General features: G+C 41.4%; 1 protein-coding gene and 1 long non-coding RNA gene across 3 annotated transcripts in view; one reads left to right on the top strand and one right to left on the bottom strand.

Moving 5' to 3' along the window:
• The window catches only part of LOC121516416, a 145,593-nt gene that overhangs the window by 75,588 nt on the left and 57,461 nt on the right, over positions 1–12,544 (bottom strand). Inside the window, exon 4 of one of the 2 annotated variants that reach the window (XR_005992473.1) lies at positions 11,181–11,949. The exons of the other annotated variant lie outside the window; for it this stretch is intronic. This is a non-coding gene — a long non-coding RNA (uncharacterized LOC121516416). Of the gene's footprint in view, positions 1–11,180; positions 11,950–12,544 lie in introns of those variants that run through there. 2 annotated transcript variants of the gene reach the window in all.
• Positions 9,668–12,544, top strand: part of apln (apelin) — a 31,043-nt gene continuing 28,166 nt past the window's right edge. The window contains exon 1 of the mRNA XM_041797703.1: positions 9,668–10,200. Coding sequence (XP_041653637.1) covers positions 10,134–10,200 — 67 coding nt within the window. The 5' untranslated portion in view covers positions 9,668–10,133. The remainder of the gene's footprint in view (positions 10,201–12,544) is intronic.

Here is a 12,544-nt window from a genome sequence, read left to right as displayed (position 1 = left end):
TCAAAGCGGAAAAATTGTATTGAAAGGTTCAGTGAGCTGGTTTCCGGCAGACGTTGATCTTCAGCTCTGTCACTTCACAGCACAGACTCGGGCTTTGTGAGCTTTCAAAGACACCTTGTCTGTTTTTCAGAGTCTGTCTTCTTCTCTTGAAAACATTTCCTTATCTCTCATCTGTCAAGTCTCATTTCTGACTTAATGTCAGAGAGACCAAGCCTCAGCACGCTCGGTCTGCAGCACTTAAAAAAACCCAACATCCATAAGAAACAAATCAGCCATTTCCAAACTGCATGCCTTTACTCACATAGATCAGACATCTGATAATACAACAATATTAGAGGGGTGATAACAGTTTCCCACTTTGGATGCACACCTACACAGTTCAGCTTTTTTTGACTCTGTCTGATCCTCTTTTACAGTAAAGGGCAGATAGAAGGAAGGTTGTCACGATACAAGAATCTCAAACTTTGTTATGATACTTGAGAAAACTGAGGAGACTTATGACTGTTTCAACATCATAGGCTCTGGTGCTGCACGATTTGGTAATGTGGGATTATACTGACCAATATTAGGATTACAATAATCTATAAATGGTATCATGAGTCTACTTACTAGTTTATAAAGAAAAATGTTGAGAATAATGATACTTTAGAAGTGTGTATTTCTCAACCTAAAACATATGAGTATTAAGAAGCATAAAAAACCCAAGACCAGAAGTTTAACCTTATCTTCCAATACATATATCATAAATATAAAAATCAAAATATAAATAAGTTTCTCCTTTTTGAAATACAAAGTGCAATTGTGGCACTACTGTAAACCTAAAGGCCTTTCTGCAGGCACACTTGTAAACCTTTAAAAATATTTTAAAAGAAAATAATGACATCCTTTTATGCAATTATGTAATTGCACAGTCTGGCACTGTGATTGCAATTAGATTCATTACACAGCCCTACTGGGTACCCAACATGGGTACTTTGCAGTCACGTGATTCTAATGACATATTGGGTGGGGGTCAGGAAGAGGGGGAAACCCATAAGGAATGAATGGTAACAGAGAATAGTTTGTACTTTACAGCTCCAAATTGACCTGTGTGCTGCAATAATCATCAGAAAATGTCAACATGTATTGAGTACAATCTAAGGTTGGGCAATTTATTGCAAATTAGATTAAATCACAATATGTCCTAATGCAATTTACACATCCCAGAAGTTGAAATATTATATACTATATTTCTTCTATATACTATATATATATCTTCTATAGTTCAATTGTTTTTAGTACACATTGTCCTAAATGTTTCTGTCCAAACGGGGGTTTTTAGCTATGCGCTCCCTGGAAAGTGAAAGCATGCCGCTTGACTAATCCAGGGAGCATCTTTAGAGCAAAGCCTTCTCCGCCAAGTAAAACTGAATATATCTATTTAGCAATAAAATGGTTAAATGTATGATGAGCATGTTCCTGACTGAATGTAGGTTATAATGCAGAATGACTTATTGCTTGATTTTGTTAAAAAATACATAAGATGAGGAACCTAATAATAATTGCATATTAAATTGCACTCACAATACTGGGGAAAAACATCGCAATTGGATTATTTTTGCAAATTGTTCAGCTCTAATCCAAACCCTACACTTTACAAAACAGTGATTTTTTTTCTTGTTTAACTGATTTACCAGGCATGAAGGTGAACAATATGAAAATTTGCTCCGTCCTGTAGACCTCCTGGCAGTCTTGAGGAGCCTTGTTTTTACCTAAGAGGCTAGCTGAGCCCCTTTAACATATAAAAAATCCTCTTTTTGTTACAAAAAGCTTTTAATTGAAATATCAATGTACTATCAATCGAATAAACTTTCTGGGAGAAGACGATGATGTGGAGGTCACAAATGAGCCCGTGCCTCAAAATGTATCTTTAATGTTAGCCACTGTAGCTAGCTCCCATTTGAGTGCCAGTTACCTTTTCTTCGTTATTTGTCGTTATTTTATCTACATTTAAAATGCCAAACTGGTACAAAATGAAGAGTCATTTGGGAGCCAAACAACCATTTCTACTGAGCTGTGCCAAATCATGGACATCAGCTGAAAAAAACACGGACAAGATCAGGGCTCATAGTGCTGAACCATGACAAAACTGCACTGGACCAAATCAGACAGCTTTGTGAAAACGGACCATGGATGAGTGTGTCTAGGCTTTAAATGGAGTTGTTATTTTTCAAATTCAAGCCTGCCTGAGGGTGTTTTCTTCACTTTTTATTTTTGCTTGAATATTTTACTACTTTTAGGACAGAAAAGTAGCTTGAAAAAAAACAAAGAAGTTTTTTATTTTCACACTTTAAATGCCTGGCTTACAGCTCAAAACACTGCCTTTTTGGTAGAGTTTCTCCATGCACTTCTTTAGTTGTCTGCTGCTGACGTCATCTACAAAGAACCCTTGGGGAAATTCCATTTTTTTAATCACAAAAAAGAAAAAAAAGGTGGGGAACCATAAGTTTTCTCAGTTTAGACAGTGTTGCCCCTATTTGGGTTAAAGTCTGACTAGTTTTCCTAAAGCTGGTAAAATTCAGTACTTTTGATTGTGTGGTTTTTAAACCCATGGCATCAAAAGTATCAAGTAAAGACAATTTTGACAACCTCAGATAGAAGTTCACGGCACCCTCTGCTTTCTGAAAATATAAGAAAATCCCTCCTGAACAGTAGAACACTCAGGAACCAGAGGATTGTCATTTTTAAGTGCACAGGAGCGTGAAAAGCTGGCATGCTACCACCAGCGGCAAAGTTAAAGGTGAGGACATTTCCGAACATTGAAGAGCCATTCAACACTCTCAGAGCTCTGAGGGTGATGTCAGGAGCTCCGTCGGTATCACTTGCCACCTGGAGAAAAACCCTCAGTAGATTTTATCTCTGATTGGTCTGCGGAGAGAGCGCCGACCAAATCAAAAGGCTTCCCTTATTTGTTGTTGCACAGTATCTTTGGAGAATCTGGCTGTGACAGGCTGATGAGGGTGCGGCATGTTTTGTGCACGCTATTTGAGTTTGATCCTGCCCCTTTTTCCTCCAATCCACAATGACAAATGCTTGGTGAAATACCAAACTTACATGATTTGCAGTCCTACTCCATGATGTGAATGGACTTTTGTTGAAATGAAACATCCTCCAGGTGCAACATCACAGGATGAAATCTGCCCTTCATGCCTGCAGATCCACTGGGAGTAAAGTCACCTGACAGGGATATTGTGATTAATAAAACTTCAGTGAAAAAATACCCTGGAAATAAAGAGTAGCCTTTTTATCTAGAGAGATAGCGTGAATCGTCATCTCATGATGCATCTTCTTTTCAGATCTGCGGGCTGCTTGGTTTCCAAAGAATGATAAACCATATTGGAGTGATTATAGGGCCACTGTATGAGTCACGCTATACTACAGCATGAAGTCCCAGAGGATCATCTGTATGGAGGATTCAGCAGAAGAGCAGCAATGGAAACAATTTGGAAGTTCAGGATGAAAAATGTCATAAATTCTATTTGTTGAACATGAATCTCCCAAAGTAGAAAGAAGAAAAGGGAAGATGATGAGAAATGAGTTAGTATTTACACGATTATTCTAGTGTAAACTGCTCTTCTCTCTGAACTTTGGGGCTGTGATGTGCAGAGTTTGTGATACTTCAGACTCAGTCTAACATGTGGAGATAAACCTCTGCTGGTTTTCAAATTAAGGGATAAACAGACCCCCTGTCCATCATTATTTCCCCCCAAAATGACAGCAACTTCATAACAAATGCCATCAGTATGAGAAAAACATGATTTGCAGAAACACTTCAAGATAACGGCTGCGTTCCAGTGCAGCAGTAGCTCTTTACAGGCCTTTAACGATTACCGGGAACTCTATTCATGCTGGTATGAAATTGCAGAAAATGTGGGTATGTGTGTGGCTGCTCCAAGGCAATTCGACAGAATGAGCACCACAGACGGGCAGAAAATTGCTGCCCTATCTTCTGGGGGGCTTTGCGAGCATTTCTCAGCTGAATTTGCAGAGCTGCTGATAATGTCACGATTAAAGGCAGATAAGTTAATCCACCCAGCCTCTGATTCTTGACATTTCATGATATGAAGCGCAGGCCGCCTAAGGGCAGAATCGCATTTGTTTAAAAGCCTCAGACGAGCAAACACACACAGCCCGGATCCTCCAGCTTTGAAACGTCTTAATGAAGATGTCACACTTTCTTCTTTCATTGCCGATCTCTCTGGAGAAGCTAATTAGCAACCATGACCTGATCTCACATTGACATTCTGCATTCACTCAAGCTGTTGACTGTGGCTCTTATCCTGACGGAGGTTTGATTTGTTTATCGTTTAAATAAAGGTGCGCTGCAGCTGATGGATGCTCTGGAAGCGGATGCAGAAATGTGGTGTTCAGTTTTAAACAACAATAACAACAACGCTGCTGCTTATTCAATCACCAAAACAACAATGCAAGCAAACATCCGCGCACTTCATTAGCATTTCAGAAATCAGAGGCTTAATATAGAAGCGGATGATAAACAGGAAGCACATTAATTGTGAATACAGTAAATAATGCAGCGAATCTGAGCTGAGATCAGGGGACTAATTCAAGCACAGCTGAGAGGACACCTGTTGACAATTTTAGTCAGTAATGGTTGCTGTGATTTGACAAGGAAATGTTGCTCAGAGGAAATGCAAAGATACCTCTTCCATCATGTGTTACACTTATCTGAGGAATGTCAACCTGTTTATTAAGAATATCAGGAAAAGTCGTCATCAGCGACTGAATCCAGACATACACCGCATTCCTTCATCAAACTCTTCCTGTAAACAGCCGAGTGTTTCCTGTGTTGAAGCGCATGTGACTGTATTGCTGCCCTCTTCACTGTTGTTGGGCTGCCAGGTCCCGCTCCACATCCTTAGATGTTTAAAAAAAAATAAGGCAATCCTCTACCGGCTTACACTCACGTCATGGCACTCAGTCGGCTGATACACTCGGAGGAAACACCATCTGTTACATTTTCATTGCAGGCTTTGCTTCAAGCTTAGACAATTAAAGCTAATAGAGTGCAAATGTTTGAGCCAGGGCTGCCAACTTTACAATGTCTCACACTTTCTTATCCATGTGCATTTTAATGACCGGTAACTCTGCAGTCATAAATTATCATGGGCAGCACCTGGATTCATTCTGAATATTGCCTCAGTCGGAGTTTTGATTCCCCGCATTAACAGTTAATTTGAAATAACTCTGCAGGCAGTTATCCCACATTGCTTTTAAATTATTCCTGAATGCTGGGCTAAATCAAATTTTGAATTACTCCTAACTACTAAGTGGGCTGGTAATGGCGCTATAACCCCCGCTATCTCTCATTATGCACGATTGGAAAGAATCGGTCATGCTTCCTGCGAGTGATCAGTGAGCACCTTTGAGAAAATACTGTGAACAGATTCTTTTAAAGGCACTTGGGAGAATTATCTTTCGGCTAAAAAAAGGACAGGCTTGGATAAGCATCTTTAGCCGCGGGGGCTTGGCCACCCCTGAGGTGAGAGGATTGCTTCACATGAAGTGAAGGCTTCAAGTGCTGCGTGTAAAAATGGAAGCTGCTCTTGTTGTTGGATCTCAAGTGGGTGGCACAGACATGTTGCCCTCTGGAAACCCGGGGCCTGGGGGAGACAATGGGCGGGCTGTGTGAAGCGGGAGCTGCAGGGACAAGGGTCACAGGGCCCCTCTTCTCAGGTCTATACCACTAAAGTGAATATTTAGTGACAACACATAGAAAAGAGGTAGTGAGGAGGCCTGTGGAGCAGGGGGTTTGTGTCTGGAGGTTGTGACCAAAGGCGATCCATTCGTCAAATGTCACTGCAGCTCTTTGGGGACTCAGATCTAAGGGCCCACAGTGAACTGAGGCTCTATTAAAATGGATATCTTTAAAATTACTGTGTCAAAAAGCTAACTTTGGCTGATTTATAAAATGACTGAGGGACTGTTGGATCAAATCTATGGATTCCTTTCAACAGAGCACAGTATAAAATGTCCTGATAGGCTGGAGGTCAGCGTTTCCTTCTTATATTATGCATGCAAAGTTTAAACACAAAATTTATGGTCCTACTCTAACTGTTTCTTCTCAAGAGGGGATGTAGAAACTTGTCGCATTGATGTCGCTCTATGGCTCTGCGAGATAAGAAAACTTGGTGTACATGCTTACAATTCTCACAATTCACAGCAAGAAATGCAACCTTTCCTGTTTATTGTGCGATAAACACATTAAATAAATAATAAGTCTTATTTTATAGCCATTCAGGGTGGTGGTTCTGTTGCAGCTTTTGTTCAGGGAAAGAATACAATCTGTGCGTAACGAAATGAAACAAATGACTTCAGGGGCGTCGGAACAAATACTTGGAGCAACGTGATCGGGTCGAGTCTGATAAGTTTTTTCCTGTGGTTAACTCCCAGTGTCACGAGTTAAAAAACTTCAAACAGTGGGGATGATTTAAGCTGAACCTTTAGAGAGACGGGGGCATGGTAGGTAAAGAATAGTGTGAGGAAGAAAAGGTTCGTACAGCTGGCGGGGATACAAAAGCAGGAAAGCATGAACCTCATCTCACACCTTCCCTTCTTTCATCTACTTCCTCTAATAAGCTGGTATTTTGATTCCTGGACTCCTGGCAGGTCGCCCTGTTTGCAATTCAAAGAGTTTTCAACAAGAGCATCTGTTTGAGTAGTATCATAAACCTGCCCCCCCCCCCCCTTCCTTCTTCCTTCTGGTACCAATTCAGTTCAATTCAGTGAGCTGTACTGGCATGAAAACAAGTGTTAGCATTGCCAAAGCTGTGTATTAATAAATCAGAACTTATATTCTGTATACAGCAGCAGGACAAAAACAGATTTCAGTATTGTAATTATTCTATAAATCAAAAATCAAGTTTTTTTTTTTAGAGATTACAGATTGAAATTTAAAGCGGACAAATAGCATTCCTGTAGCATTCCCATTCTGCTCATTGAAATCAATAACCTCTCTCCATTGCTTTAGTATTTCTTTATTTTCGTATCTCAAAACAGCATGCTCATGTTTTTAATTTGTTTATGTTGCTCCTCTGACTTATTTGCATTGCCACTGACTGATTATAGATCATTTAACTGTTTTGACTGTGATGTGAACCTATCAATCATTTGGGTCACTGTTTCTAATCATGTGGTATATCCGAAGGTAGAGGAAGTGGGTGGGATTGGGTGAATGAGCTTTTTTTTTTTTTTTTTTTAAATTTATCTATTTATTTATTTATTTATTTTGTTTTGTTTTGTTTGTGATATGTATTGATTGTTCTGTAATTCTGTTTATGTTATTTATGTTGTATTTGTGTTTTTGGGACCCCCTGAAAATGAGATGCTGCATCTCAAGGAGTTATCCTTGAATAAATTCAATTCAATTCAATTCCAGTTCACTTTTTTTGGGTTGTTTCCTGCCAAAGGGTTACACAGTTGTTTTGTTGTTGATTTAAGCTGGTTGGTTTAGAGTAGGGGGGTCCAAACTTTTTCCAATGAGGGCCCCATACAGAAATATATAAGAATGGTGGGGCCATTTTCATATTCCTCGCCTTGTGCATATAACGAATCCATGCTTAGAGATTGAATACACCTAAATGGCATGTTAATGGCTGACAAGGCAAATAGTCATTTTCAGGATTTGGGAGAGCCAATCAGATTTCAGGGGGCCCTGTTTGGCTCTGTCTGTGAAATGCTATTGGTGCTGCTATTTGCTGCAAGATTCTATCATACATTATTAATCAATATATCTTCTTGTCAAAATGTTTGTTTACAGAATCAACATGGTAGCACTAAAACTTAAAAGTACGATACAGTTGAGCACAAGCTTCATCATCTCATGTGGGCCATATTTCACTTCTTTTCTAGAATTTCCTGTGGGCCAATCAAAAAGGGACAGCGGGTTGGATTTGGGCCATAGTTTGGACACCCCTGGTTTAGAGTCTCTGTACCAAATGTCTGAGGGGACGGCCTTCCACAGCCTCCCTGAAGGTCGGGGTTTTGTTATGGAGCAGGTTGCTTTCTTTTAGATGAGTATAAAATTTATATGCTGTCTTTAGTAATTTGATGTGTGAAGGATATCATCCTAATGCTGCACTGTAAGGCTGAACTGTAAAAGCTTCTTTTAAAAAAATAGGGATGGGAATTGATAAGTTTTATTGATATCAATGCCATTATCAATTCTGCTCACTGATTCAATTTTTTATCCATTCCTTCCTGGAAATTTTCTTTTCAGAAAAAGTAGGCTATATAGGTTTTTACTGTTAAAAACTCAAATTCTACTTAATCTCTTTCTCTCTGAACACTGAACAAGATGTATGCCACCTTTAGTGAAAGTCAATGACAACCAAACTTTAGATACTCTCTAAAATTAGCAGTTTTGATCACTAAATATGTGAAACATCAAGTGTTTGGTAAAAACTCTGACGAACAGGAAGTAGTTTTCATCAGACACAAAATAAGTTTTTGTAGGACATTCAATATCCTTGATATTTCTCCACTGTGGGTAAATCTGTCTAAACACCACATATCTGTAACTCTTCTGCGACTCAGGTAGAAAGCAGGGATTCTAAGGCTCAACGTGGGGGTCAGGACCCCCCTGGGGGGTGCGAGACACTGACAGGGGGTCGCCAGGTGCCTTTTAAAAAACAAAGAATGTTTTCCAAATGATTTCAAATTGTATATTTTACCCATTTTTATAAAAATATATGCATGAAACTAGTTAAATGTAAGATAAAAACATGGTAATTTGGTTAGATTTATGCTAAAATCAAAGTAATGTTTAAAAAAAATTCTAAAATGTAAGTCTGCACGTGAATATTCTTGCATATGCACAGCTGTTCAACTATGCTTCAACCACCTTCAGGTATGGTGGGGGTCCCTGGGCCCTGGCACTGTTATTTTGGGGGTTGCAGGCTGAAAAAGTTGAGAATCCCTATTCTAGGGTACATAGAGCACACAAGTCTGGTTTTGGCACCAGATTCAAGCAAAGAAAATAAATGGGTTAACTAGAAGTTTGACTAAAATGTAAGGACTTTTTATGGGTGAAAACTGGACTAAAACTGTTTTTAGTTTTGTTGACTGAAACATTTTATTCTTGAAACTAAGACAAAGACTAAAATCAAAAATAGCTGTCAAACTAAACACTAGTTGGTATTACTCAAAACAAACTTAAATAACCTGTTTCTTTTAATTTTTTGAGTTCTATTAACTTGGGTTTGACAGTGTGCTCTGCATGCATTATCTGGTGTTTTGGATTTGACACAGAGGATGGATTTACAGTGTCCTGCATGCAGAGTCTCAGTCTGATGGTTGTTCTATTTTCCCAAGGCTTGGTCGGCGAGTGGACACCAGACCTTGCAACCATAAAGAGAAAGGTCTCTATTACTGAGGCCAATATTTTTAGCCAGATTTGAATTTCTAATTTGATGCTCCTTTTGATGCTGTCACCTTTTGCTACTTCTCAGTCTCCTTCCTCAGCCGTGTGCACTTGCATGTTTGTAGAAAAGGGGTGGAGAAGGGTGGGTGAGGTAGGAGGTGGGAGGGGGGGCAGGCTTTTCCGTGACCCACAGAGTCAATGATACATAAGCCACATGACCAACTGGACTCACTCACATGCAGACAGACCTGCAAGCGGACTTCCAGCAGCACATTCACAGCTCCACTGAACTTGCTGCCTTTTTTCTCTCTGACAGAAGAAAAGAAGACACATACACCTCCGTGGGAGAGCTGGGATAAAGACGTGCCTTCAGTCTTGGAGTAGCGCTGTCACACACACTGATATACAAATACGCATTTAGACAAATACACAGGCACAGTCAGGGAGCCACCACACACATAATCCCACAAACTGACACACTCACTTCTAACACATACACAGGGGAGCAAACAGTCTCTCTCTCCTCCTTGCTCGCTCAGCTGCTCTCTCTCCCTATCTCTCTCTCTCTCTCTCCCTCTCTCTCTCTCTCTCTCTCTCCCTCCCATCCACACACACACACTTACACACACTTACACACACACACACAAACACGCACACACACAGCACTACAGTATATCAGCGAGTGACTAGCGGAGAGCCAGAGGGGAGTGCAGAAATGAATGTGAAGATCCTGACGCTGGTGATTGTGCTCTTGGTGTCTCTGCTGTGTTCTGCCAGTGCTGGTGAGTACAGGAGCGGCCAGCCTCGTCGCTGCTCCTCTCTTTACCTCCGCTTTCCATTTCTCTCTCTCTGTTTGCCTGTTTGGCTCCTGCAGGCAGCTGTAGTTGATCAGTTACCCAGCGTGGTTAGCCTTGTGTGGGCTCTAAAAAGGCAGGAATATCAGCACCTGGCTGTATACAGTACTGCACTGCAGTGGTTATACTGTCTAGCTATTGTACTGCCTCTGCTTTTGAATGTGTTTCCAGCTTAGATTGATCATTTCTTCCTCCCTGCCTCACCTTGATGTAAGCTTGTAAGATGAAACATTAGCAGGTTTTTTTGTTGTGCTGCTATTCCTGAGTGATGGGTGAATGTGTGACTGTTATGAAATGTAAGATATGCATGGCACATGTTCTGGGAGGTGGAGTGATCTGATTCATTTATGGCTTTATGTTTTCTATCTGACCCGAGTGCTATAAAATTATAACATGACTGTGATTGTGCTGCAAAGCATCCATACATGCATGCGTGCCTCCTGTGGTGATGATAATGAGGACTGTAATTGTTGTACGCACCAATGAGGGGGGAAACACAGATCCCAGATGCATAGATGCTCTCCTGTGGGGCTCATTCTTGATGCCTTGTCACAGTAAATTTCCGTGAAGTGCTGCCACGTCTCTGGAGCCATTGTTGGACTAGATATCAGGACCTAAAATGTCTACTACTTGGACCAAAAACATTAACTTCAGACAATTATACGGGGCCAGGGCAGGCTCTTTCTGATGGCTCATGGGAGTAGAGGGGCTCTGAGAAATGTGGCTTGGGGGGTTAGTTTGGAGAGCCAAGGGCAGTCTGCAGATGTGATGCAGGTAACACTGTGGTGTGAAAAAACAACAGTTAGGCCTGTGTAAATGTCTGGACCATTCTTCAGATTATCACCTACCCACCAACAGAAGCTTAGAAGACAGAGAAGCTGTGTTTATTTTTAATACATGCTGAAAAGGCTGGACTGTTAAGAGAATGTAAGACGTAGCATAGGCTGGTCATTTTAAAATACACTACATCTAGGAATATGGGGATATAATCCCAGGGATGCTGCGAGGCTATGTTGCTAGGTGCTGTATGGTCTGTGTTTGTAAGATGCTGTGTAGACTTTATGCTCGCAGAATGCTGTCCACTCCGTGTATCGATCCTCGGCCACAGCACTCACAGTTCCCATGCTTCCCAGCACATTTTCACAGCGACAAGCTATTTTTGTCTGAGGCTCTCAGCACATGAGTAAATGGGAAGCAATTATCTAGCATCATGGTCAGTGTCGTTTTTCACGCCCTGCGTGTGGCTAAGCATGTTCCACGCCTGAGAGCCCACCGTGCTACGCCAGCGACGGGGAAAACAAGGCTGCCGTGCCTCGAGGCTTTCATGGGAGCTTATCCTTCTCAACGTTGTTCGAGTCACGCCGCTTATGTGCCTCCCTGTCCCCCCGGCTGCTACTGTAGTATGAGCGCTCCATTGACAGAGAGGAAGGGAGGGAAAGGGAGTGAAAGAGGAGAGGAGATGCAAGTGTGTTGCAGCGTTGCTGATGGGTGTGGGGAGGGATGCTAGCTGGAGTGGGTCTGCGTAGCCTCTGCTACAGTATGCGCTGTCGCGGGAAGGTGTCGGAAGAGGCTCTGCATGTAGGCAGTGGGTGTGAAGCCTTTCATCTTGAGACAAACGCTTTTCCAGTTCAGTGGGCTTCTTCTCTCTCGCTCAGGCATCTGTGTGTACATGTGTGTCTGAGAAGGAAGAGAAAGATGCACAGAGATGAAGAGAGCATGTGTGTGTGCACTTGCAGGAAGCGATGAATATTGGACTGATTCTGACAGCTATACAGTAAGGTGGAGAAGTGTGATTGTATTTATGGATGTGTGTAGATATTAGTAAAAACTCCTAGTGCAACAGGCAATTCACCTGAATAGGCTAATGCTGCTACAATATTCTCTCAGTACACCAAAAGAGCCGCTGAGGCTTTCTCTATGTAATATTAGCATCCTTTAGCAGCGCACTTCAATTACCCATCCTTGAAAAGCACTCTGGCTCAAGAGTGGGCTCCAGCTTTAGACATGTGGTATCCATAATTCATCCTGAGGCCGATCACTCTCCTTCCTCTCTGTGCAACTCTTCAGACTGGTACATAAACAGTCCTTATTCTCAAAACATTCTTATGTCTGTCACGGCCTCTAAGGACGACATCAAAGCTTCATTTCATTTCTCTCCTTCACTGAAACAACCTGCCAGTCCTCACTCAGGAAAGAAAAAAACAAAAGCAGCTGGATACTGCACACACATACACCTATTTGCACACACAGGAGATGTAATTGTGAGGCCTGC

This window comes from Cheilinus undulatus, linkage group 10 (genome assembly GCF_018320785.1).
Source record: "Cheilinus undulatus linkage group 10, ASM1832078v1, whole genome shotgun sequence".
Taxonomy (NCBI): domain Eukaryota; kingdom Metazoa; phylum Chordata; class Actinopteri; order Labriformes; family Labridae; genus Cheilinus; species Cheilinus undulatus.
This window is presented reverse-complemented; position numbering and strand designations above follow the sequence as displayed.